Genomic DNA, 27,955 nt, shown 5'->3' with positions numbered 1-27,955 from the left:
TGTTGTTGTTAGAAAGGCTTTCAGCACACCTACAGAAAGAGAAAACGTAGCATGTGTGGATTTCTTCTTGTGGCTTAGTACTGCGGTTATCATTTGCATTAAATTGTATTGAGCATCCATCCATTTATCGGAGGTTAGAATTAAATGACCTCTTCACATTTTTCTTCCTCTGAAGAAAGATGGAGACTTGAAATCATCCACCAGCAAATGGGAGAATGTCGCAGGCAGCCTGCGAGGAAGATGAAAAACATCTGGAAAATTAAAGTTGCAGTTGTCTCTGTAGGCGAGAAAAAAAAACAACGTTGTGTAGCTTGTCATTTCTGATGAGCTTATCGTGGAAGTTGAATTCTGGCATGCTGCAGCCGGAGTTACAAATGTGATTGAGATGTTGTAATAAGCTTCTAATGCAGAGATGACTGCAAAATGCTGTTGTAGGTGCTATTGTTCCCATTACCTACTTGAAAATGTGCTGGTTTATGCTGGTAACAGTTGTGCTTAGTATTTTCTTTAATCAGTATAAACGTGTTATTGCCAAGATAGCTTGAATTAAAATCTCTGTATGTTGCTTTATTTTTTTCCTAAAAATGCAGATGGTTTATCTGCATGTAATGCTTGTTTTATTAATTTGAGAGTACTGATACAATTTGATTGCTGAATCTTTTGGTACTGAGGTCTATGTGCTTCTCAGCATAGCACTTTGTAATTTAGCTGTTAGATTTTTTCAGTTCATTTCTAAACACTAAGCTATTGGGAGGAATAGAGCTTTCTTAATGACAAACTGGCATAACAATACATGAAAAATTGCTAACTGAAAACCCCAACTTTTCAGTCACATGGAGATTAGATCATTCAGTTCCCAGCAGTGTTTGCCTGAGCTAGTGTTACATTTAGAAACAGCGCTGTGGCAGTTATTATCAGGCTGAATATACTTGGAATCTAAAGCTCTGGACTGCAGGTGCCTCAGCAGTGAAAATTCCCCTCATGTGAGGGGGGAACATAGGCAGGTTTCTAGAACGCTTGAGGAAAATGATCACCTTACTTGTGAAAAAGAATGGAAGCTTGGAATGGAAAAAGCGAAAATCAGTTTTACAGTGCGAGTGCCCATATTGTCTTTTATGAACAGGCAGGTTTATGACCTATCTGCAGTATATAGATCAGAAAGGATGCTGCTGTTTCAGACTTCACATTTAGGAGAATGGGATGATGAGCGTCATGATGGGGAAGGAAGACTCACCCCCCAGCCTTTTTTTTTTTTTTAAATAATGAAATGAAACAACAGAAGCTCTCAGTATTGTTTATTCCACTCTTAATTCCTTTATGAGGACCAATTATATTCTGGGACCCAGAAAATAAGCAAACTGATCGGAATAGCTTCATTTCTGTGCTGTTGATTTTTAATTGAAAATACAGCATGAAAATGACCTAATATATTAGTACCAAATTCTGCATGCTTAGGTTCTAGACTTTGTATAAGCAATCTTGTAAGTTAGTACTAGTGCTGGTATTCCATGAGAGTGGTAATGTTGGTGGAAGTATGGATGGGTAATTAGCTTGCATTTCATGACTCAGCAGCTAAGAGTGGTTTAAATTGGATTGTTCAGAGGCTAGGGCTACTGGTGGTGATCTGGTACTTTTGGCTGCAGCTCTGAAGGAATTTGGGTGTGAAGGGCTAACATGCTCATTTTGGTTACTTTACCTGCTTCGCAGCCCAGAGAGAAATCTGGGTCAGAGTTGGGATGTATGAAAGAGGAGCTAACAAAAGAAAACAAAGTGTTGATTGAGGGGCTGCTTGCCACCATGGAAAGGTTAGAAGGCTGCAGATATCAGGGAGTTGTTTCAGGGACTATGCTTGGTAGAAAGATGAGTTTCTAAACTTGGTCCTGCTTGGGGTCCCAGCTGACCTATTAACCTATCAACATGTCCGTCTGTCATGGTTCTGAATAGTAGGTGACCTTACCCACAGTTCCTCTGCTGCCTCCAGTCTGCCGGGGAAAGCTGTGAGCAACAGCACAGATGCCCCTTCAGAAGTGCCCAGTGCTCTCATAACAAATCCTGTCTTCAGAGGCATTTATTGGCTTCATAAATTGCTACGTGCTTTGCAAAGAACTATCTTGAAAATTCGGTGTGTGACCTTACAAAGCAGTAAAGATTTGAAATTTGATGTTGTGCAGGCAATCAAGAGAATCTTCCTTAGTGCAGGGAAGCTGGCTGTAATAAGCACATTTCAAAGTTGCTATTGATGAGTTTTGACAAACACAGTGTTAATTGGGAACCTTGAGAGAACGTCCATGAGTTTGTGCATAGAGATGAAGGGTCCTCCCCACCCCTCGGCTGTTTGGGAAGTGCTGTGGGATGCCAGGATGACATGGTTATCCTGACATGGTTATCCTGGCCTCAGCAGGCTGCCTGGCTCACTTTTTTTCAGCTCTCATTCAGATTACCCAGCAGCCCTTGTGCTTTGCTATGATCAAACGATACAGCCCTCATGGAAAAATGTGCTGCTCAAAGCTCTGTGTGGCTCCTGTAGCCAACTTGATCTATACAATGGGAAATAGGAAAGCCTTTTTTATCTGATTAAACAGCCGACATTGGCATGAAATCGCCTTTTTAATATCAACTTGCTGGAAGTGCTATGACAATACAAATACCTTTTTTTCATTGTTGGGAAAGCAGAAAAAAAAAAAAAAAGAAAAAGGAAAACAAAAAGCCAACCAACATTTCCTCATTTCATGTATTACTGCCAGAGCGTTCTTTGATGTTCTTTGAGTTTAATCATCAGATGTGATAGCATGGTTCTACTTTTTGAATTGCTGTCAGCTGCCAGCATCCATGCTTCACGAGGATGTTTTCCTGGTGATCTCAGTTACTGTTTCTTCTTGCTTGCAATACATTAAATGAATTGATAATAAAATGAAACATGTTTCAGCAGTAATCATTAAATTGCAGATAATGAATCATCAGTTTAGGAAATTGCCATGCCTGTTTTTAGCATCCACTGTGTTTGTAGATTTGTATACGAGGTGCCTTGTCTGGAGAAAAAGGACATTCTTTATCAGCTACCTGTCCTTTTGGCATGAAGTTGTGATTTCATTGAAATGAATATGTTGCTAGCTGTTGAAGTACTGCATTCTCATGCATCTTGTTTTTTGCCCAAAGCACAGTAGAAGGTAGTGCACCCTAAGGCAAAAAACTGAAGAAGCTAGCTATTCTAATATCACACTCAAATAGAAAAGGTAATGGTGATGTAGCCCTTGGGGATTTCCAGACTCTTACGGAAACTGTCTTAGAATAAACCGCGTTCTGAGTTCAGAACTTCTCTTTAGAAAACTAATGTAAATCTTGGGAAATGCCTTGCTCACTGACACACACACAAATGATACCTTAGAAGCAAATATATATGTGATTAACAGGACAAAATTCAACAAAGATGTCTTTATAAACCTGAAAGCAATTCAGTTAACCTGCTTGTATTTACTTTTAAGAGCTTTGAGTGTATTCCTAACCAATATGAAACCTACTGAGATGTCCCTATGGAGTCTCTCACTGCATTTGGAGTAGATGATAGCTAAAGTGCTGAAGCTGGACATCTGTTCCAAAAAGTAGCCCAGAACAGTGCTCTGTGTACCCAGATTCCCATGCACAACAAGCACCGTGGACTTTCCATGGTTAGTCTGTGAGTACAATTGCAAATGAAAACCACTGGTAATGGCCTCACGTAGGGTGATGGCCAATGTCAGGTAGCTCTGTTTAAATAACATTAGGTGATCCAATTTTTAAAGAACATTGCATTTGCTGGGAAGTGTAGGTTCCTTCTTTAGCAAACCTCTTTAGTGAAGATAGATTAATTTCAGTGATCTAAGCACAGCTTTTATGATTAAGCTGGTTGGTTTGCTTCTGCTTTTTCTAGTTAATTCTGGGTTTTGAGGCTTGGGGAAGGAGATATTTTTAGGCACTTTTCTTAAAATCTTGCTTAAAGTTCTCTCCTTCCTCACCAAATGCACGCACATACTTGCTTCTGCTGCAGTGCGATGGGTGGAGGAAAGAGTGAGGGGAGAAGCACAAAGGCAGAGGAGCAAGTTATCAAAAAGTCTTCATGAAATCTAAGGAAACAGGAGAAACGTAAAGCAGGAAAAGAATACTCCGCATATATATGCTTCAGCCTGTAACAGTGCGTGTGAGTGAACCTCACTCATGATGTAGCAGGTATGGAGAGATGCTTGCTTTGTTGTAATTGCAAAGTGTTTTTTGGAATAAATGCTTCTTGAGAGAAAAGTCACAATGTGAAGAAGGAATCTTAGAGTCAGTGGACTTACTCTAGGTTTTCTTCCCTTTCTGTTAGCCATTAATGTATGCAATTAAAAAAAAAAAAAGCAGAGTTCAAGCAGAGTAACCTCAAGATTTTAGGCAGAGGTTGGCATTTGGCTGCCCAGGTTTGTGGTGTTTGCATTGGCCTCTGTTTATCATCGATCGGCTTCTTAGGTAGCATTGAATGCAAAGGAAAAAATAAAGTTGTTTACAATAAATAGTATATTTCATATGTAGGCAGAAAAAATTAATTATGGGATAGGGTTGATAAGCCTGATTATCTAGTCAGACTGGAGAGAAGTATCCTTGAAACGGTATCTTTAAACAGTTGTCCACAGAGCTTCCTGCAGAGAAAAGAGCACTGATGAAAACATTATTGGTCTCAGCGAGGATCACGAGGTTTCATATGTGATTTCTAAGGATGATTTCAGTTCTGAGCGTGTAGAGCTTTGTGATTGTGGCATATTTTTTTCAAGCTGAAGCTATTCCCGTTACCATCATGTTTTACTAGGTATGTGTATGTTATGATAGTTCTGTTCTTTAATCTAGAATGAGATCAAATCTAGACTATTCAGCTCAACCGGCTGAACTCAGGTAGTGGTGTTTTGTTTTAATTTGTGCAGTACCTGCACTAGAAGAGAGGGAATGCACAGAACTGGTAGGAAGAACGTGGATATCTGATATTTTCATTTCCTGAACCTTTGCTGGAGAAGCAGTGTTGGATGTGTTTCTTTTCCATATTTAAAAGAGACATCCTGAACACTTGATTATTTAAATACTAAGATGATGTGCCACTGCAGAGGCTTTTTCTTCTCATACTGCTTTCATTCAATAAGATGCGCATTTTTTCTATATAAATGAACTCATATTCAGCAGTGCAATTGAATTCTCCTCTCCCTTTCTTCCTGCTGTAACACTGGCAAGCAGTTTAGTTCATCCAGGTGTCAGTGCTTTTAGCCGTGTGATCACAATTTCCTAATGAGGGGTGGAAACTGTAAGAACTGGTTTGAAATCACTTTTCAAGTTTCAAAAAGAAAAAAGAAGCAAAGCTATCTTAAAATTAACAGCTGGAGTATTTCTTTCTTTATGGCATTTCAAAAGGGAAAGAATAGAGATGGATTTTTTTTTTTGCTTGTATGAATGAAACCTTTCCCAGCTTTCCTCCCATTTTTCTCTCACGTTCAACCCCCCATTTTTATCATAGAAATGTAATTCCTCCTCTGACTTTCCTCTGCGGTTTGTTCTCTGTGACGCAAGCGCGGCTCGGTTGTCGCAATCTGATTCTTTGCCTTTCAGTTTTGCTCACCTATTTTCCCGTGTCTCCACTTATTTTTGGTAACGCTGCCGTTGTTTATTAGTTTTAACTATTTTTTCAGTGAGATTTCTGGCTTTGTGGGTGTGAAAGCAATGCAAATAGGACGCAAACATAATGCCATGCCTAGCGGCTGCGGGGCGCTTAGCACAGAGCGGTGCCTTCACAATAGCGCTCCGCCTCAGCCCGTGAATAAAAAGCTTAAGTGAGAAACGTATTGCCAGATTTCGGTTGTTTTCTTTTGACAGTGGGCAGGAGGGGGGACGGATCCCATTTGATGATCATTTGAATGTTTTGCTGTGGGCTCCTTTTTATTTTCTGTGAAAATGTTTCTACTAGGAGCATTGGTAATTTTCTTCTTCTTTATTCTCATTTCTTGGGGGATTTGGGAGAGTTAACCACCCAGGCTTGAAGGATCATTGAGTAAAAACGCAACCTGAAGCAACTAGCTCCTGACCTCACTCATTAGCTATGAATCCTTGGCTTGTTTACATATGATCATGGCGGGACAGCAGCAGTGCTAGATCAGAACACCTGGGCTAAATTGGTGCTTGAAATGCATTTTTTTTTCCCTCTAAGAGGTAGAAGCAACATGTGCTTCCAACTACTGGGTACTTGTGTCATGTTTCTAGGTATTGATGAGGCTCTCTTTAATTTAACTGCCATATTGGGGTATGGTGCTTCTGTTAGACGAGTCTGATTTTTTACATGGTGAGTTGTTGAGCAGTTAAGGCAGGTGATGGACTATGTGTGTATGGACATTTTTAGTAAATGTAGTATTTTAATGACTTGAGCAACAGCATTAATTTGTCTTCTACTTAACTGAGAGAGTAAGTAGTGTTTTGAAAGGAGAGTTGAAACAGGGTGCTGACTAATATCTTGTGTCACTTGTAGACAGACATGGGTTGGTCAGGTAAGGATACATGGTTCCATTACAGAGATTCAACACAAAGAACATACATATAGTCAGACTGCTTGTAGCACTGATACATTTGTTTCTGCTCACTGTAATGTCCTAGGAGTTAAGAAGGTGGTCTGAGTTAACAGTAATAAAAGCCTGTTTTGTATTTACAGTAGCCTAGCAAAAAAGTTTTTGCCCTTAAGTCTCAGTTGGAAAAGGCAGTCTGTAAATGTATTACAACTTGGGATTGTAAACCGACAGCACGATGCAGAACTGCAGTTGAGTGCCAGAAGTTAAACTTGCAGTAGAAGCAAATTTTCACGTGCTTTTGCTTTGGAATGAAGCATTCTGATATTTAAAACAGTAGTTGGGAACAACCTTTCCTGAGTTTTCAGATGAAGGCAGTTTGGTTGCTTTTCAGTTCGATAGCGATTCAGAGACATCCCCTGCCTTTCTGAAATCAAGAATGTGAAGTTAACTCTGGAAGAATGCCCTCTTCTCATTAGAGGGGTTTGTCAGTATGGCAGACTTTAATTTGGGACAAAGCTGAACGGACACATGTTGAGAAATGATTGGGCACTGCTGAAATTTCTTTCTGAGGATCAACCTCTCGGTGCCTGCTGCTCTGTATCAAGGCTTCTCTTAATACTGAAATGTGAAGGAGCCTAAATGAATATTATTTCTGAATTTGTGCAGTTTGTTGGAGTAGTTGCCATTGTGGAGAAAGACTGCTTTGTCTTATACAATAAATATCGTAATGTGCTATTTAATGGCAACCAAAAGCAAATTGTATCACAAGGTAAAGAATTTTCCTTTTACGAAGTTGTCTAGTTCTGATCGCTTTCTGTGGGAGCCTGTCAGTGTGAAATTTAGCTTCAGCATCCTTCAGCACTCTGAAGCTAGCAGGTCTAGTTCATCAGTACTACAAGGTACATGGTTGCTTTTCACCTTAAAGATAATACATTTTCAACCGTGGTATTTCAAATCAGTTTAGTGACATTGTAAATGTAACAAGAGGGTCTGTCTATCTATCTCAACTTATTCATAGTTAACACTTTTGCATGTAGACTAAGGAGAGCAGCATGTCTGGTCATTGGGATTCTGGTGAAATTTGATAGATGAGCAAAAGAATATCTGCCTGTACTTGGATGAATAAAGGTACTGGAAAGAATCCTTTGTAGAACCACAGAACAGCACTGGTCATGAGAAGTTGTTCTTTTCTTTTCCAAATCAGGAATTTGGTGCGCTTCTGGAAATTTGCTGGGAGCTGCAAAATTCAGCCTTTCAAAGTATCATAGTAAACCAATGATCTTAGCATTGTCTTTCTGCTTTCTGTGTCAGAGGCTTTCAGGTCTCTGAGCTTTGATTTTGGAGTTGGCAACTGAGAGGCATGGCCTGTTATAGGAGTGTCACAGCTCTTAATATCTAGCCATCACCACCAAATTTTAATGTTCCTGTTGTGTAGGGATAATTTTGTCTCAAGTGAAGTCCCTTGAGGGGGTTTGTTTCATAAGCGCTGGCAGGATTTTTTCCTTGAACAAAATTCCACCCCTGAGGTGTTGCTGGTTCTTTGCTGCATTACAGATACTTGCATTTACTTTGCACATATTCAGCTGCAGCTATTTCATATATATAATACAGTTGGAGTGAAAGGTTTTGGGTATTGTTAGTAAGTGAGCTAGGAAATAAAAACAGTTCAATGTGGTAAATACTAGGCTGTTAACTGGAAGGCAAAGAAATAAGATAGAAAATATGTATTAAATGGAGCAGCAGTACTGTTTTGGCACCTATGTGATGTGTTGGCACAGCAAGCAGAAGTTAGAAATGCTAGGTTCCATCACAAAGCAAGACAAAATGAAATAAGAGCATTAAGATAAGGGTTGATTACGAAGTAATTAGTATGCCCTAAGTAATTATATTACTCAAGTAATCCCTATCACTGTCCCAGTGATAAAAGGTATTTCTAACTGTGTCTGGCTCCATACACAAAGGTGTGTTCCTTTACTTTTCTGGCCAAGGAAACAGCGAATGTCTTGCATTTAATTTTTAGATTTTTGAGCCCTCAGTCTTTGTTATTCAATATTCATTTTGTAGTTTTCATAGAGCGCTATTCAAGCTGCAATAACCCTTTGCGGCATTTGGCTTTTATTGCACTGCCTCTTCAGCTTTTTGGTCGTCTAATCGCTGTCACATATCTGCATTGTGGTATGCAGCTAGCTTTTCGTAGCTCTTTTGGCTATTTTGGAACTTACAGCACTTAAAGATCACAGATGTAGTAATGTAGCAGTGATGACTTTTATCTTTTATTTTGACTTCTCAAGGATAAGAACCAGTAGGAATAAAAAGCATGGCTACTAAGAAAGCTTTGACTCTGCATTACGTCAGCCTCCTGAAAAAGAAATGACATATCAGATAGAAAAGCTATTGTACCGGTGTGCTTTTTTGAAGGAATTAATAGTGAATGCTTTTAAAAGTATCCTTCATTATCAACCAAAATCGTTTAATATATGTGGATGGGTAAGTCACTAACAGTGCACTGCAGAAGGTAATCCGTTGTCAGAAGGACTTAGAGCACTCTTCTTAGGTGGCATTCATGTACTGCCTGGTATGAGCTGCTGCTTTTGTGGAGCACTGATCGTGTATCTGTGATATCTTAATCAGTTGCTGTTAAACTGAAGATGATGTCAAATGTTCACTCTTGCCAGTTCAGTATAGTAAGACAAGATTGAATAAATGGAGAGGAAATGAGTCAGTCTTTGTTTAAATACCAGGCCACGAATGGTGTGCAAAGCCCTGACGTGAGGGAAGTCCTTCCCCCTACTCTAGTTTTCTTTTAGTCTCCTGGCTTCTCTAAAATAAACAAGTGTTTTTAGTTGCCATGGAATTTGTGTGGTGTCAAGACAAGAGTTAGACAGACTCTTGTAATTTTAAAGGAAGTATCAGGGATGCATAATTCTCTTGGTACCAAAAAAGTGTTATCACACAGTAAAGCAATACATAGTTTTATTTTTTTTTTACTGTTTAACTGAAGCTCTGGATGACACTGGAGTCATAAGTCTCAAGGCAGCTGTTTTTATAAGCTTGATTTGACTGTGTGTGATAAGGAAGCTGGTTCCTTGTTTTTCTGTTTTATCAGATACAGAAAGCTTAAGTAAACTCCTTGGCTGAGTTTGGGGCTACTTCACAGACCGTCTTCCATACGGATCAAGTCTTGCCTTGTTTTGAGGACAGAAGTTCTAGCTAATCCTGTGTTTCTATAAGCAGAATGTACCAGTCTTCACTGTTCCAACAGTAACTTCTTTTCCCAAGAGCAGCAGCTGCTATGGGAGAGGCGTTACAGAAAACCGTAACCAAGAAAACTCTCCAAACTAAACAATAGTTTTGAAAGCTGACATTGGTTTTATTGCAGCACTGGGTGCATGGGAACCTCTCCATCTAATATACATGCACCAGAGCTAAATCACCCTCATTATATACATTTAACATGTGAATATTCATGTGGTTTCTGTTATGTTTCCACCTATTCCCAGAATTGTCGTACATACTGAATTCTATCATTTTGCATGCACCATTTATTTAAGGGATTCTTGCAATTGGTCTCTGGTGGTGTCTCAGTTTGCCTGTATGTGGTACCAGTGTTCAGGAACATCTACTGCTCTTTGGTGCCTCCCCACAGTGTTCACACAAAGGAGGCCTATGCTTTGAATGCTAACTAAATAGTTAGTCTCTGGTATCAGACAGATGGAGAAGCCAAAACAGTGGAGGCCTTCCAGCCCACAGACCTTGGGTTGGTGGCCCTGAGCGTAGGGAACACTGATAGAGCAGCTGCCCTGTGGACTTCTGCTTCTTCAGTGCCAGTAGCAGGTCTGTAAGAACATCCATCTAAGAAAAGCTGCTCAGGGAGCATTTCCTTCTCTCAGAGCCATTTTTCCTTTCTGAGAAAGGTTGCAAAGATGGAAGTAGCTGTTGACTGCTTGTCAGATGGCACTGTTTTACTATTGACTTTTGAACTTACAAATCTTAGAGGAAACTTAGAAGAAGTGGAGGAGCAACCCAATGTTGGTAAAGTATCTTCAGAATGAAAAAAAAAAAATTGCCTAACTGCTTACAGTTCTGGTTTGACTTCATAACGCCCAGAGTTCATGGTTTGGTTTGATTGGGAAAGGGTCTCAAGCTTAAAAAGACAATGAGAATGTAGGGGTCTTATGGTTGTGGTGTGGGTGGGGAGCTTTGTTGTTTGCTTTTACTGTGGGCCTGGGATAGCCCTTAAGTCTGATGTATTTTAAACCCCAAATACCAGAGCAATTACTGGTTTTGGTAACATGGTTTCTGGATGTGTTCTCTGAAGGATGCCCAACAGATACGCGCAGCGAAGAGAAGGAAATAGTTTGAGAGGAAATACATAATTTGCATAGTTGCTTAGAGAATAGAATGCCTCTGAGTAGAAGGGTGACTGCTGTACACGTTACAGGAGGAGGAAAAATCTACAGAAGTGATTTATACAATATACATATTCCGTGTATGAAAGCTAAGTGAGCTTATGCCTGGAAGCTGCACTAAGAAAATAAACAATGAGACTTCTTTTTAACTTTAAAATATTACCGCTGCTGCCTCCAGTCAGCGTCATGATGAATGACTTGTTTTAATGCTCTGTTTTTGGGATTAATGCAGTATTCTTTATTTGGTTTGCTTTGTGTACTATTCCTTGATGACTGATTCAAGTATGGGATATGACTGCACTGCTTGTTGCCCTAAATGTTAAATGTTAGGTGTGCTCTAGAAGTATTCAGAAGATGTACTTTGCACCTTGTGCGCATTATAAAATAGTTTAGGACCAACCTGCTGAAGTTCTTTGACTGTTTTGTATCTCAGTAGTGTCATGATAGGTGTGGTTGTCTGTTGTTTATTTTCTGTCTGTATACTTGAAAGGTTCTTCATCCTGCTTTTAGCTGAGATTTGTCAGATGATGTTTTTCAGGACCACTTTAAGAAAGATGAAATAAGGTATACAAATCAGATCTTCTACTGCATTAAGGAGATATTTATTATCTCTGTCTTTAGTACTGTCTGCTTCTTGTACATTGATTGCTTTTCTGAAATCTTTGTAGTTTTCAACCAATCTGATGGAAAGGCAAGCGTACTTAAAAAATGTTCTGCAGATTCCATGAAAGTAGGTAAAGAGATGAGAGAGATGCCAGGCAGGTGCTCTGAGAGGAAGATGGACTCATGTTACAGACATTTAAGAGTTCACATTATTAAAGCTATCCTTAAAAATATCCTGCAGAAGGAAAGATTCAGTCAAATGTAATATATGAAAATTTAGTAGACAAGGCAGTGTTCACAGAACGATCCATTTCAGTTGGTCAAGACAGAAGTCCCTGTAGTCATAAACGTATTTTCTTCTCCAGCTGTAGGAGCTTAAATGCCTGTGATTGCAATTCTCTTTGGAATGTGTGAGATATTTGGGTGGCAAAGATAAACTTTGTTTGCAAAGAAACAAGTGTGGGAGCAAACTAGTTACAAGAGAAGGCAGCAGAAGCTTTGGATTCTATGCTTCTACTGTTGCCCAAAGTTCCTTTAGTAATAGCCTCAAATACTTCAGATTTCTGTAATTAGTGCACTGTAAGTATTCCAGTGCTGTCTGCTTCCTATGGGTTTAACACTGTCAGTATTCAGAGTGTTTTGTAAGCATAAATAATACTCAAGGGCACTCCTGCTGCACAAAACGTATTTTCTGTCTTCAGTTACTTACATTGCTCTGGAAGCTCTTCCATCCTTTTTGCTTCCACTCGGTACGTGTAATCTGAAATACATTGCCTAGCTTGCAAAGTGGGCTTTATAGGGCAGGTTCTGTAGCTACGTGTGGACTTCCCCCAAAAAACTTTTTAAAGCAGAATGATTTCATAAAACAAAACTGGTAATCCCAGGAAGCAAGGTTAATATAAAGAAGCTATATTTTTTTACCATTTCTTGTTCGTGATGTTTATCAGTTTACCTTACAGGTGGTATCGATTATTTTAGACTCAGGTTAACTGTATGTTTGGAACTTGTCTGCCATGTCCTTTACCAAAATAGAAATCTCCTTTTCTTTTTCAGAGAAGGGGGCAAAAAGGGTATTTCGAGGAACTTAGTATTAAGGGACTTGTAGCTACAAATTGTAAACTGAGCAAGAAATTTGGCTTAGTCCTTAGATTTGATAACTTTGAGTCTCATTGTTTTCCCTGATATACAGAAGATTTCTAATAGATATCTGATCTCCTGAGGAATTAATACAGGTTCTGAAGTGATAACATGGAATCCTGCCTTGAAAAGCAGCGGCAGTGTGAGAGGGGAGACATCTCTGTGAAGCACAGTGACAGCTGAACTTTGCTAAGTCAGTGGTGGTGCTGGCAGTCTGCTAGACCCTTGCTTGACTGTATGTTAGTGTGCATGTTGATACAGTTTGCGTGGTTTAATTGGGCATTTGGGTTTTTAAACAGTGTGCAGGGTCATCAAAGGGGGGAATATGCTTAAAATGGAGACTCTATCGTATGATAGGAAAAAGGAAGGGAATTGTTTTTAGTTGTGAAATTTGCTTAAGGAATTTGAGTTTGGGTGCCTTGTTTTGTTCAGAGGGAGAGAAGATCTCGAGTTAGAACAGTAAAGTGATGAGAAGAGTATTACCAAGAGGGCATATTACAGAAAGTAGCATCCATAATGCAGTCTGAAAATAGCATGCTGTAGAAATAGTGTGCATGTATGTTGTCAGAGTATGTAAATCAGTAAGGAGACAGGGTAATTGTCAATAAGGGACAGCTTAAGATCCTTATGCATTAGAAATCTTTTATGGAATTAACTTCACGTGATTAACTATTAATAATTTATTGTGATATTGACACACGTGTCAGTACACTTTGCAATCTCGTATTTTATTGCAAATATTATTGGCAAGCAATTTCAGTATATACATCATAGATAAAAATCCACAGAGGAATATATAAATTGCACCCGTGTAGCTGGTGCACAGTGTGGAGGGGAGGAGGCGGCCTAGGGAGAACAAAAAAGATGCTTGAGAAAAGTGCAGGCTGCAGTTACGAATTATTTCATATAAGTATTGCCTATGGCATGGATATTTAAAGAGGGCGAAAAGCCGAATATATTACGAGCACTAATATTAACTGCTGTTGGAGCGTGCTCAGCCAATTTAAAGCAGAGGGGACCAAACTTGGAAGCCTGCCTCATACATGCCCTAGTGTTTTTTTTCTCCTGGGCGCTGCGTGTCTCTAAGACAGCGCTTGTCATTGCTCCCGGTTTGCAGGAGCTGGTGGCCCTGCGTTGTGGCCAGGCCTGTGAGCTGGCCCCGCAGATGGCGCTGGCTCTGCTGCTTGTGCCGCTGGCCGGGCGCTGTGCTGAGAATGCTGATGGGGCTGTCTGGAAAATGTGTGCCTTTCAGGTGGCTGCTGGAAACCAGATGGTTTTTGATAAGATTTTGATAAATGTATTGGGATCCATCGAGAATAAGATTTAACATGAAAATAAATAAAGAGCACCCAGGGGAGTAATTCTATTGTGTTTATATTCCATAGTTCAGATAGGGTTTTTTTTATATTTTTGTTCCGTTCCTTCTACCTTTCTTAATAAGAGCACGGGACAATTTATCCACACGATGAAATTATATGAAATGTTTTCTGCCCCTTTTTTGAATCCGAAACCTTCAGCGATGCATATAGCACGAGTGAATTTTCAAAGGAAAACTCTTTGAAGTCCTTTTTTCTTTTTTCTTTCTTTGTGTCTCCGTCTCCCCCTTTCTCCATCTCTTTCCCCCCCCTTCTCTCTGTCTGTCAAGTTCAAGAGCAGCTCAGATGCCATGAATTAAGTGAAGCACAAAAGGGGAAAAGGAGACCCTTTTGAAGAACAAAGGCCTCCCATTAGGCTGCCGTGTTCTTTCTCTGACCAAAATTGCTCCCTACATGGTTTTTATTGCTGTCCGCATGCTTGGCACATAAGGTAAATACAGTAGGACCCTCGTTACCTCACACTCTCTCTTCCTCTTCCCTCTTCAATAAATGTTTTGTCTCTTTGATGTCCCTAGTAATTCTTATACTGATTGTTCCCACCCTCATAAAAGCCCCAGGGGTAGTCATGGTGGTGGATAGCATTAGATACTGTGTAAATGCTTCCAGAAAAGAAGACAAACTGCAGCTAAAGAATTTATTTCAGGTGGAAGAGAATGGGAAGGAAATACAGATGTTTTCTTTTCTTCTTAACGTGTTGTCTCTGTGTCCTGCCTACACTCGCGTATTTCATTGATGTTCACAATTTCTTCCTGTTTGTTTCAAAAAAAGAACAGAGAAATAGGACTTAATCAGAGTTATGAGGAAATGCACGCTATGAGACTTTAAAGGTATTGAAAACTCTTCTTTAGCCTTCTTGGTGGAATATTTTTTGTCATTTATAATTTTGACAGCTATTTGTTTCAGTGTTCTGGTGAGAAGTACCAGCTAAGGTTCAGACCTGCACGGGTTGAAATGTGAACTTTGTAGCACATGAGTCTCAAAGAAACCTGTCAGGCCCTCCGTAATGGAGTGACATTTAAAAACAGCATTGAGAAGTATGCATGTGTATTCAGAAACTTAAAACACTGTGCTTTAAACCTAAAGTTTATAATACTTGACAGAAATTTCTAATAGTTTAAAAGGCATTTTTATGACAAAGCTGAAAACAATTGCTATGGGATAGCATAATTCATGCCTAAGTTGTGTGCTTTACAATTTACAGTCGATTTTTTTTCTGGAATTGATAATTCACCTTCTTCCAACTCGTGCTTCTTCCTAAATAAATCATTTTCAAGGTTATCTACTTGGTTTGATATGTTTGCTTTGATCTCCTAATTCTGCATTTTCACTGACAGAAAAGCGTTTTTACTAGCTTGAGGAACACAGTTGAACAGGCAGTGATTAAAATGTCATAGCATTTTAATTCTGGTTTTGGCACTGCTGCTTGGTGTTAGCACCTTACCTCGTGGACTGTATCCTTTTGTGAGCGTGTGCTGTTTTGGTAGTTCTAGATCATGATAATTCTGGAGAAAACATCAACAAGGCTACTTAAAGAAATAACAATGACTTGAATTGGTTTATTTCGTAGATTACAAAGCAAGGAACATCTACCTTGAAACCTGACTTTTCATGGCGAGTTTGATTTTTTTTTTTTTTTCCCAGTATCAAGTTGCATAAGAAGAGGTGTAAGTTATGTTGTTTGTAATTAGTCAGAGTTTTCTTTGCTCTGCGTGGTTGTAAGGTTTAGCACACCCACACGGGAACACGTTCCCTGCCCCTGCAAAGGAGTTGAACTCGCTTCCCTGTCCGCTTGTACCTGGCCCACTTACCTTTCTGCTAAATGTGTGGGTGGGAAGCGATGCTGACATTTAATGAACTTTCCCTGTGTATTTGGTTTGTTTTGATCTGTATTTTATGCAAAATCCGTAATGTCAAGGGTGCTGGTAGAATACTGTGTAGGTAGCAGGACTACATCAGATGTGTGCGGATGCTGTGATTAATGGCAGTGGCTGTAGCTGCCTGAGAATGGCAAACGAACCTTTGTTCTGTTATTCCTTTCCCCTATTCTGTTTTTCTGTGACGCATTCTAGTGCTCTGCCATTCCATTCCCCCTTGCTGTGACCCATTTCGCTTCTAGCCTCTCGTGTTGTCATCTGACCAATGTTCTCGTTCTCGATAGTGGAGCTGGACTTGCAGTCAGCTTCCGAGTGTCACAAATCCTAGCCAAGCCCTGCCTCTCCAACTACCTGCAGAACTGTTTTCTTTGCTGAGCTCAGACTGACCCCAGGAGCAGATATTCTCCCAGGTCATGAACAGGAGATGTGGCCGTGCCAGGATAGTTGCACCAGCGGCTGGAAGCAGAGCATGGGTGAGGAGATGCTGCTGTCACATCCAGGGTTCAACTACAGCAACTGACTACTGTTAATTCCAGTTGCTAGTATGGAGGTGCTTTTGTTAGGAATTGTGCTGCATACCGAGTTTCATTCACACACTAGAAGTGACAACAGCCTGTGAGCCACTAGTCCTAAAGGAGTAGGTACCATAAGAGGAGGCATTTTTAATGTAGGGGGGTCTTTGTCATGTAACTTAGTAATATGAATGTTACACTACTTGAAATTTCTGGAAAGATGAAAAGGAACTTACATATCAGTAAATGCAACCAGTGCAGTGAACCATAGGGGACAGATAGTGTTGAAGAAATACTTAGAAACTAACACGAGTGTTTTTTCCCTCATCTTGTAGTGAACTTGTGCTTTTCAAATTCCATCTGTTCTATAGAACACATGACATGTATGTGAAAAGGTAGCATTACTGTTTTGGTGGAACTCTGTTTCTCTATCCAATATTTCTCCTCCAGAAGAGGACCAATGCAAATTTTTCATCATATGTCTGCATTAAACAGGCCTGTGGCCTGAATTTGAATTTTATTTGGTCATTTCTGTTCAGAGCCCTATGATGCATACTAGAGATACTTTTCTGTTGAGTTCTTCTTGAAATAAGCCATGAAACAATAAAACCTTTTGAACCTTTTGATAATAATAGGTCTTAATTACTCAAAACACTTTTTTTTTTTTTTAACTTACCTGAGCTGCAAATTTTCAACTGCAGTACCTAGAGCCTTGGAAGTAGAGCTCCACAATGAAAAAGACTTCTGTTGTTATTTGTGAAATAAGCTGATCATTCTCAAGAAATAGTGATGCCTTCCGAAGGGCTTTGTACCACCGTGTTGGCACTTGCAGAAACAGATTTGGGCTGAGATCTGTTCCATAGCTTCAAAAAACCGCTGAAATGTGGCATGTGGAGGTAGGAATCTTTAAACCAGCTGAAATAGAGTCAGATCTGCTCTTGTGAAAGTGGGGACACGGGAGTGGTTGGAACTGTGGGTTTTCTGATAACAGTTTAGATGGTTTTGAGCCTAACATTGCTAGAGAGATCCTGCTCTACTCTTTCACCAGTTGTGTATTTCTGCCAGTTCTGGTATCATCTGCCTCTGAGGTGATACAACAGAAACATTCCCTCCAAGGAAAGAATCCTATTCAGCTGGAGCAGCAAGCAGTCTTTACCTCATGACCACAAAGTCCCTGAAGTTAATAGGGAAATGCAGGGATGGAAGAGGAAGAGCATCAACAATTGAAATAGCAGCTGCCATACCTGATCCAATGAGGAGATCACAGGGTGCTGTCAGTGGATGGCTATCCCATAACTGAGCATCTTTCTAGCCTACATGCTGTTTTTGATGCTCTTTTTCTTTTTCTTTTTCTTTTTTTTTTTACTTAAACTCCTATAACCCCCTGAAAGAGACTTTTAAACCAGGTTTGGGATTCTTGTGTTCTTTTTCCAACCTTTCAAATTAAGGTTGTCTCTTTGCTGTTACATTTTCAAGAGCTCCATTTTCTTGTATGGCTGTAGTATCCTGAGTGCTTCTCAGTGCTAGTGCCAAGCTGCCATATGTGACTCAGCCCTACAGATTGCGTATTTGGTACTGAGATAAAAGGATTTTCTATATCTGTAACTTCTTCCTGTGAAATTTTTCTTTCACACTGGTGCCACTTCTTGAGTTTGTCTTCATTTTGAACTCTTAGTCATTTGGGAAAGGCTTGCTTATCATAGCTCTGAGATGTGAGGTTGGTTTCTTCTAGTTATTGAGATTCTGACGGGGTCAGTCCAGGATAAATGCTCCATTACATCATCTTCTCCTTCCCAGAGGGCTAATATTTCTTAGTACATTCTTGGTAGAGCTTTGCAACTGTGTAACTATTCTAGTCATGCAAAGTGTAAAATTTATGAAGTTAAAGCAAATAGTTTTCTGCTGTTTAATGTTTAGTTTCCAAACAGCAATAAGCAAGTCTTCAGTCACTTTTGATCTGTAGGAAGCTTTCTGAATTCTCTACCACTTTAATGCCTTCTACATGCTCCTGTTTTTGGAGTTATCAGGAATATTAAGACAGATTCATCACCTTGACTACCATCCTTGGGAGAGGTGGCTTCTGTATTCAGCTCTGGTGGCTTTTTTCCCTGTGTGACTTTGGTCAAGATATTTTATTGTAGCATTTTTTCCTCCTCCTCCTCATCCCACACACATTTTTATTTTTTGAGATGTAGACAGTGGCATCATGTTCTGGAGACGTTAGACATAACTGCTAAAACTAGTTCTGACTTAATCTTGCCAGTTTGGGTTCTTTTGCCTCTAGTCACTTGACTGTCTGATCTCAAGAGTTCTTAACCATGTTCTTAAGGTCTGAAGAGCCTCCCAAATTACAGTAATGTACAGTCAACCATCCCACTTTAGATTACCAGTGTCTGATCCACTGAGCTGTTTTTTTGAAGGCCAAAAGCTTTGTTTTAAAGTGATAAGAAGTAAGTATGTGTTCCAAAACAAAGGAACAAAAAGCAACAAAAACCCCACACCGTGATTCTTAATTTTTGATGCTTATTTTCATTTTCATCTCACTGACACAGTCTAAGCTATTCCTGCTCAATTATGATTTATTTGGTCTCACCATCCTTCCAGTTTTTTAGTGCTGCATGTCTGAATGCGAAGATTCTTGAAGACTTAGTGTATGCTCAGAACTATTTCCAGCTAATCTGCTCTGTTCTGGGATTGCAGTCAGGCCATATATTTCTGTTTTACATGGGTCATTGTGAGTCTGGGAGGATTTTCACAGATAATAACTGAGGCACTAAGGGCAAGCCTGTAAAGGTATCTAGATACAGTTCTTCTCTCTTGTGGACTGACTTCGTTAAAGGTATCATCAGGGTAAAATTGGTGCCTAATTATCTCCTGTGAATTTTCTCATGACTTGTCCCCGTGTTAGAAAGAGGGAGGTCTGAAACCAAGTCTCTTATGCCAAAAGTTAATGTTGTGAATGTTGAACTTTTTTCTTTTCTTCATAGACCAGGATTTTACACCTTTAGGAGTATTAACCCTTTCATTAGAATCTCATACTAAAAGTGAGAATGGTAGCAAAGATGGCCATGGAATCTATATTCTAATTAGATCCGTTCCTTTTTCTGCTTACCATGATGCAGCAGTCTGTACAGAGAAGATGATGAGTCTTCTGTCATAATCCCTCTAAGTCAGATCCTTTCTTCTGCCTATGCACCTACCTGCCTGATCTTCATTTTAGACCCTGGGAAGTGTATTACGCTGATCTTTGGATGTGCATGTACTATTAAAATTCTAGGAGATTGGCTCTCAACAGACTGTTCTAGGTGTAGGGTACTTCTTAAACTATAGTCCTAAACTGTTGCCTAGAGATGTACTAATGTAGCAGACTGCATCTGCTCCTGGGCATAGGTCCCATGCTAGAGGAGAGCAGTCCTGCAAAATGCAGTTTTACATTGAAGTCACATGGTTGCCTTCAATATCCATTCTTGGAAAGCTTAATTAACAGAACTAATTACTGTTTCAAATAGGTTTTTGTTTCTCGGTGTGTGTTAATGTATGGTGTAAGTAGAAAGGCAATGAAGCTGTCATGATTATGGCTGCTTGTGTCTAAAGCTCAGCTCTCTGAGGGAGTTATGGGCATGGCCCAACATTTCCTTTTTCCAGAAGACATAGGCATCCGAAACAGAATCACTACTGACAGTCCACTTAATAAGTAAATCAGTTAGTGGGTAAAACTCCTGTCTCCTGGGTCACCAGTGTGCACTGAAACGTGTGCGATCCCAGGCTGCTGAGGGACGGTGTTTGCGGTTGTGCTCACTGTTGGCAGTGATGCATATGCTTTCTTCGTGCAGCCTTTCAGAGGCTGTTCTGCTTATTCCTTGGCTTGTCTTGTAGCCACAGCGTGGCTTTGCTTTGTCTCAGCTCAGAAAATTGCTGCTGCTGTTGGCTGTGCGGGTTTGTTCTGTGAGCGCAGGCTGCAGGTCTCAGGAGGAGGGCGAACCTTGCAGTTCTAATCTCTCTGTGCGTTGCCTCTGGTCAGGCAGTGGATTGTTTTTCTGGTTTTGTTCCTCCGGGTGGCATCTGTCTTCAGGAGGAATTTCCTTGCAGCGAAGTGTAGACTGCTGAACTGTGGCCGTATCAGTATTGCTGTTTCTGACTGTTAGGCTGAATTAATTATGTGAGCAGTTATAATGTAGGTGCTCAAAATGTTTGTGGCTGTGCAAAATGGAAGGGTTGCTCTTACAGGAATGTCTTCCCTTCCTCTGCAGCCTTTTTTTTTTTTTTGGTTATTTTTACTTCATTTTTTTAAATCTTTCTCCCGATTAATAGCATCTCATTTCAAATATATAAAATTGTTTTTGTGCCATTTGGGATACCTTTTGTATCTCTTAATGCCTTTTGTGACCTTTTGGTCAATGTTAAGAGTTTCCCATGCCTTCACAGCATTTCACTGCAGTTTTTCAGGCTTTACCTCACTGTGACTTTCTGGTTGGATGCTTTTGTTATAAACTAATCAACCGTTTATTTCTTGCTTAAAGTATTCTTTAACTCCATATAATTGATTCGGTATTCCCTGAAGATTTGTCTTAAAATCCTGTTTCAAAGGAATTAAAAACTGTTATTTAAAAGATTAAGTTCCAGCTACTTCATGCACAGTATTATGGATGAGAACGGTACAGCCATGTGCAGCCAGATGTTGCAAGATCAACACAAACCTGACAAAGTCTAGGAGGGATTCTGCTCTTGCTAGGTAAAGACTTGAACAAATACATGTGACTTGCAGTGTTCCCCAAAGGCCTAAAGAAATGAATTCTCTCAAATCAGAGTGTGAATTCTCTGGAAAAGTTTGCTCCGCTGAGAACACCTTTCATCATCTCCAGGGACTTAACACTATAAAGGTCTTTTGGTTCAAAGCAAGCTGGAGTTTACACAAGGCAGGGGTGGAGAAATAATAAATTCAGTGAAGACTGTAGTGCACAGGTATCATGTTTCTTGGAGAAAGTGTGTGTATGTGGCTGGATTCTGTGCTAGCTGAGTTATCTTGTTTTCTGTTGAAATATTCTGGTAGTAGTAAGGGAAGAGCTTTAGATGTTCACGTTTTTTAAATTAAGTTTCATTTTTAAAGAAATGAAGTTGTTTGGGGCTAGAATAGTGACTTAGATCATAGGTGCTTTTAAAACTTATAATTAAAAAAGAAGACAACTCACATAATTAACATGGCTTAAATTTGTATTATACAGTGTATTATTTTTGCCTCTGCAGCTCAATAATTTTACTAGGCAGCGGCAAAGTCAAGCTAGCAGGACTTCAGGTAGTCAGAACCTATTTAGCTATTAAACAACTAAAAAAAAGTGTTACTTCTGTGCTTTTTGCTCATAGGGAAATCATGACTATTGATAAGTTAAGTATGCTGTGTATAAATAGGCTAAATACTATAAAAATAATGGAAATGTTACTTGGCGTTTTACTGGTGCATAAAATGTAGTGTAATGTTACCTACGAAGTGAAGGCAGGCTACAGCAGTACTTTTTCAGGAGAATAATTGTACATGACTGTCATGAAACAGATATTAAAGCATTACTGGCACAGCTTTGCCTATTCAACTCCTGCTAAGCTTATTTATGCAACCTGTACTGGAGTCCAGACTTTTTGGAAATGTTTGTGTTGCTCTGGTGCATTTCTAGCTTATTTGATTTGTGTGAAGGTTCCAAGTGGCAATGCTGCTTTAAAATTGAGATTTTTTTTTTTGCATTTCAGCATGTGGTATTTAAAAAGGTGAGTTGCTCCAAGTAACAGATGGGAACTCTCTTACCCAATTTAAAAGAATTTGCTGAGGAGAAACCTGGAAAAACACTGCATGTGAAAATTTCCTCTTCTTCATGGGGCAAAGTGGGGAAGTATCAAGAAATGGAAGCTGGAACTTGAAAATGGTTATTTCGCTATCTAATAAAACTACTTTTCAGGCCGCTAGGGCTGTGAAGTCAACTCTTGTGTCCAGAGAATTTTGTTTAATTTGAGCACAGCATTCCCCTTCGTGCAAAACTGGCTCTCTGTGGCTTTTCCTCCTTGTACAGTTTCAGTCCTTATTTCAAATGTTTGCATTCTTTGCGCCTACTCTGAGCCCTAGAATTTTTTTCTTACACCTTAAGCTTGGTATACTGTGTATGTTTGAGGATAACAAGGTAGATTTTAAAAGGATGACCCATTCACAGGTTGAAGATGAGAAAGTATAGCATACACGCACAGTATATTATGGAGTGGGAGAGAACAAAAATACATTCAAGAAGAGAGCAGTTGTACCTTAATCTGTTTTCCACATAGCATGAAAGAAACATGTACTGACAGAAGATTGTATTTACTTTCTTTGGGAATGTATTTTTATTGTTAACCTGCATAAAACCTGTAATTTGGATATGATACTAAAAGCCCGTGAGCTATTAAACCACAGTTTGACGGAACTTTTGGGATAGGTGTATGTTTAAATCTGACTTCCAAAGTAATGAGAGATTATTTGATCATGCTGGCTGTTGCTCTACCTGTTGTCCACTTGGTCACATTTGACAGAGGCATGGAAGTCTCAAGGATACGACTAGGTTCTTAGGCATTCCCTAGCAGGTGGTCAAATAGAAACTCTGCTACTGCTCCTGTGGAAAAAGAATTCAGAAATCTTATCGAAAATTTAAAAAATAAATATATATATGCAGGAAAGAGACCTGTATACCTGTATAAAACACGCCTTAAAAATCAAAGAATCGTTAAGGCTGGAAAAGACCTTTAAGATCAGCTAGTCCAGCCATCAACCATCACAGTCATGTCCTCTAAACCATGTCCCTCAGTGCTACATCTGCACATTTCTTCAACACCTTCAGGGACCATGACTCTACCACCTCCCTGTGCAGCCTGTACCAATGCCTCACCACTCTTTCTGAGAATTTTTTCCCTAACCTATAGATAATATCCTAGTATCTAACCTTGCAGTTAGACAACTGTTTCATATGGTGAAAAGTACAGTTACTTTTAACTAGATCAATTATTTAATCTTGTCCTTGGGAGGCTCTACAGGCCAACTGAGGGAGTAGAGCAGGAGAGGAAATAAGTGCAGGGGCATGGAATTTGTTTTGGAAGACACGGTTGCCAAAAGAAATGCTTGCCAAAGGATGGCTTCTCTGCCGCACGGATTCTTGTACTGGGGTGATGCAATTTTTTTTGAGCTTTTCTGGAAATGAGGTCATGCAGAACAGCTTTTTTGTAGGTGGAGTCTGATATCAAAAGGGACAAGCTCTTGGTTTAGTTATAATCTATTTAGAAAAAAACAGCTGCAAGATGCAAACACATTGGAAAAGAACTTCTGCCCACTGAATTATATTACCACTAGCTGTGTTTTCATAGCACTTCTGTCCTGCTTTGTTTCACTGGGTAGAAAAAGTTCTGCACCTCTTTTTACCAAAATATGAAAACAGTGTTTAGCTGCCTACGTTTTCTTGAAAGCTTTTGTTCTGAGAAAAGATGGTATATAAAAAGGCTGACTGCTTAAGGAAAATTCTGAAATGGAGCAGTGCTTTGCTGTTTCTTTTCTCCATTAGAATACTACACATCAGATCTTAGTTCAATGCAAGATAGATATATGTATAGCTTGGACTTTGTTTTGTTCCTTGCTACTGTGGTGCAGAAAGTAAATTGATCCAGAGAAAAAGGAGAAGTTCAAGGATGTCTTTTAATTCTCTGTTGATGGAAAGAGTTGACAAAACTCAACCTTGTGGGTGGTTGGTTTTTTTTTTTTAATCGTGACAGTATATCAGCTAATTTTAAACATGTTTATCTTTCAACTGTTTATCAGTAAGACCTAACCAGTAATTCTAAGGAATGGGCATTACTTCAGCTGGTTTCAGACAGTATAGAAAATGTGTTAATACTGTGGCAACTTCTGCTGTGGCTTTCTCTTGGCATTGTTTGACACATTAGATTTTGCGCATTGTCTTCTATTTGAATGAAGCTGAAAACATAAGTGTGAGTGTGTTTTGAAGTGTAACACTTGGGAATGATATATCATTCTAATGCTTTACTTAAGAGGAAACCTCACTTTATAATGTACAACTGCTAAGATACTGAAGAATGTAGTAGTTGACTACCAGCAGCAGCTACTCGGAACTGGTATGAGAAGATAACTTGAGTGACACCTACATATGTATATCTGATTACAGCATCATTCTTTAGGCACTGCTGTTTCAGGAAGAGGAGTCTACTGAAGCTGTGGTTTCACATGTAGATAAGTTAGTATAACAGCCCTCTGAAGCTGAAATGGGGAATAGTGTCTACCTTTAGTCCTTGCCTCTTGCCTCATGATCTCTTTTTTCTCACCTTTTCTTGGAATGCCTTCTGTCATTCTGGCAAATTATATGCCTCTCTGGAATCTCCCTGTGAAAGTGAACAGAACAGATACATGTAATCTTGTATTGTTGAAGAGGCTGGGTTCAGCAGTGAGATGGCTTACCACCTGTGAAAAGAGGCTACAAACTCTACCTGAATTCTACATCTCCTGTGACTAAGTTTGATGCCACTGAAAGGACAGACCACTTCTTGTCTATTTACTCTTTCATTATACAGTCTCCATCCTTGTGACTGTTTTCGATGAGCTCCAAGGCCACCATGAGGGGAAAAGTGGAGCTATCTGTTGTGTTTTGACTGGGGAAAGGAAAGAAAATAAGGACTTTGTTTCAGACATAGACAGCCCTTAGATGGAATTGATTATAAAATCTAAATACAATTGTGAGGCTATGGTTTAAACAAAAATTTAAAGCTAGATTGTTTTTGTTCAGCCCCCACCATAAGTAGAATTTGCTCTTTTGCTTTGCTCTGATGCCACAGACATCCAGGTTAGGGGACTGAGCATGCAGAAAATGTCAGTTGAGTGCTGATACAAGTCCAAAGATGGTATGGGAAAAAGGGGGTGGAGTGGTGCAACTACAACTTTGTTAATTAAGGTTGTCTACACTGACACATCAATAAAATATTTCAGCTCCTTTTGTGTTCATATGAATTCAGTAGATGGAGTAATTTGCATCCATAATGCTGTCAAGGGGGAAATACTACATAAGTTAGAATAACACACATTGCCCAGAGAGGTGGTGAATGTTCCATCCCTGGAAGCATTCAGAGCTCTGAGCACCCTGTAGATGTAACTGTAGATGTGCCTGATCATTGCTGGGGAATTGGGTTAGATGACCTTTAAAGGTCCCTTCCAACTCAGATGATTCTGTAATTGTCTTCCTTTCTCCCTTTCTAGAAAAGGGAAGTGATGTTTCCCTTTTCCCAGTAACCGGGGGGTCTTCACTTGACAGCCATGACTTTTCAAATATGATAGAGAGTGACTTGGCAACTATCAGCCAGTTCCTTCACAACCCTGGGATGCAAATTGTCTGACCCTTAGACTTGCTCCCTCTTCTCATTTATCAGAGAGGATACGCTCTCCTTTGCCTGTTTCTTCTGACCAGTGTACCTAGGGAATCCCTTCATTTTATTTTTCACATCCCACACCAAGTTCAATTCCATCTGTGCCTTGGTATTCCCTGTACCGTCTCTGCATGTCCGGATGGCATCACTGTTCTTCCCAGGCCATCTATCCCTGCTTCCTCTGCTTGTGCTTTTCCTTCTTTTCTCTCACTTTTACTGGCAGGTCCTTGCTTTAGCCATGCTGGTATCCTGTCTCCTCTGCTTGATTTCTTATTCCGGGGGATGGAGAGCTCTTGTGCTCTCAGAAAGGTGTCCTTGAAGAGCAGCCAGTTCCCATGTCCCTAAGGACAGTCTCTCAGGAGGTCTCATCCAATAATTTTTTTAAACAGCCAGAAATTTGCTCTTCTGAAGTTCAGAGTCTTAACTGCAAATAAGATGATGTTTCTTCAGTCCTCACAAAGAGTGAGGTACAGTGAGAATAATCAGGTGTTTTTGAAAATTATGAGTCAACAAAAGGCATAAAAGAGGCTCTAATGGGTAGAAGGTACTTGACTGGGGCTTCTGGGAGTCAGTATGAGATGTTGTTCTTGGTGTGGTCCTGGCAATTGTGTTCCCATGGTGATAGGAAAGCACTCAGTTATCTGCCTCTTGTGCTGGACTTGTATTGGACAGATGGAAATCAAAATACAGATCTTATACTTCTTGCATAATTAACATTTGCATCTCACTGCTGTGATATGTTCTGAGGCCAAAAGATTAACAGGATCAAGAAAAAAAGGGGATTATTCATTTACAGTACATTATGTTAGGTTAAATGAAAGCTTTGTAAAGCCTTTGTAAGGAATTGAAAAACCATTATACAACGGGGAACAAATAAAGTGCTAACTAAAGGGGATTAGGAAGAAACTTCTTTAATAAGTAGGCTATTCCATGGGTGTCCGCTGTGAGGTTTCTTGTACCTAGTATTCATCAGGCAAGTTTTAGGCGAATTGCTTTTTCACAACAATTTTAATGTCTGTTTTACCAGGTGTTACTTGTTGGTATGAATGTGAACGTATAGCTGGAAAGATTGCTCAGGAAACCAAGTTTAAATTTAGCTATACAAGATTTCTTTCTAGACAAGAGAGCTTCTGGAGAAAGGATAGGGTCTGCTGTAATCAAAGTAGGACTAGAAACCTGAGGAAGAAATAGCAAGGGTGATTGCTTATGGCAGTGGTGTATGATGAAAATTGTGAGGAAGAGCACATGAAAGGCAAAATCAATGGTGGGGAGGTCAGTGATATTAACGTCATCACTTAAGGAATTTTAACAGCACAGTTACAATAGTGGGTGAAAATAGAAGCGAACGTACTTCTGATTTCAGGTGTGGTTAATATCTTAAACTGAAAATCTGTATTAAAAACCAGGGGGGTGAACTAACCACCAATCATAGGGGCTCTTAATATGATGCGTATGTTAATGTAATGAGCAGAACAAGCAAATAGGAGACTTTCATAGTCAAACTGATTTATTGGGTGGGTAGGACAGATTAGCTGTAAGTTGGAGTAATGTTGTAAGGTTCCAATGTGCACCATGAAGTAAAAATTGAAAGAGGAATTGTGAAGAAGACTGAAGGAGCTTTCAGATGGTGGAGTCTGGTTGTTGATTATTGCAGCCAAATGGTTGCTGAGAGCTACAGAACTCAGGAAGGTATACAAGTACTGATAGCTGATGTCTTTAATAACGTAAAAATGACCAAAATCAGAGAAGGCTCATTTAAGTTGTCCCTCTGCTACTTGGTATTAACTTTACATCAATAAAAGCTGCTTGACAGACAAGTAACTGTCAATATACCCCTATTTAAAGGGATATTACAGATTAAAAAAAGAAAAAAAAATTACTGAAAAACAATTATAAATGGTTAACTATAGAAATAGAAACAAGTAAAGCATGCCCCATGTGGTGCTACAGATTTTGGACAGAGTGGCTAGAAAGCTGCATGGGGGGAAGTGATGTGGGTGCAATAGCCAACACTTGGCTGAATAAGAGACAGCAGTGTGTCGAAGTGGCCAAAAATGCCAATGG

General features: G+C 39.6%; 1 protein-coding gene across 6 annotated transcripts in view; it reads left to right on the top strand.

Annotated features, from left to right (window-relative positions):
- Window positions 1-27,955, top strand: part of POU2F1 (POU class 2 homeobox 1) — a 120,667-nt gene that overhangs the window by 13,510 nt on the left and 79,202 nt on the right. For 2 of the 6 annotated variants that reach the window (XM_090152662.1, XM_090152667.1), the window contains exon 1: window positions 10,401-10,580. The exons of 2 other annotated variants lie outside the window; for them this stretch is intronic. In XM_090152662.1, the coding sequence (XP_090008788.1) occupies window positions 10,472-10,580 (109 nt within the window). In that variant the 5' untranslated portion in view covers window positions 10,401-10,471. Of the gene's footprint in view, window positions 1-10,400; window positions 10,581-27,955 lie in introns of those variants that run through there. 2 more of the 6 variants (XM_090152652.1, XM_090152650.1) reach the window with 1 other exon arrangement.

This window comes from Phasianus colchicus, chromosome 1, assembly GCF_987193195.1.
Source record: "Phasianus colchicus chromosome 1, bPhaCol1.hap1.1, whole genome shotgun sequence".
NCBI lineage: Eukaryota > Metazoa > Chordata > Aves > Galliformes > Phasianidae > Phasianus > Phasianus colchicus.
This window is presented reverse-complemented; position numbering and strand designations above follow the sequence as displayed.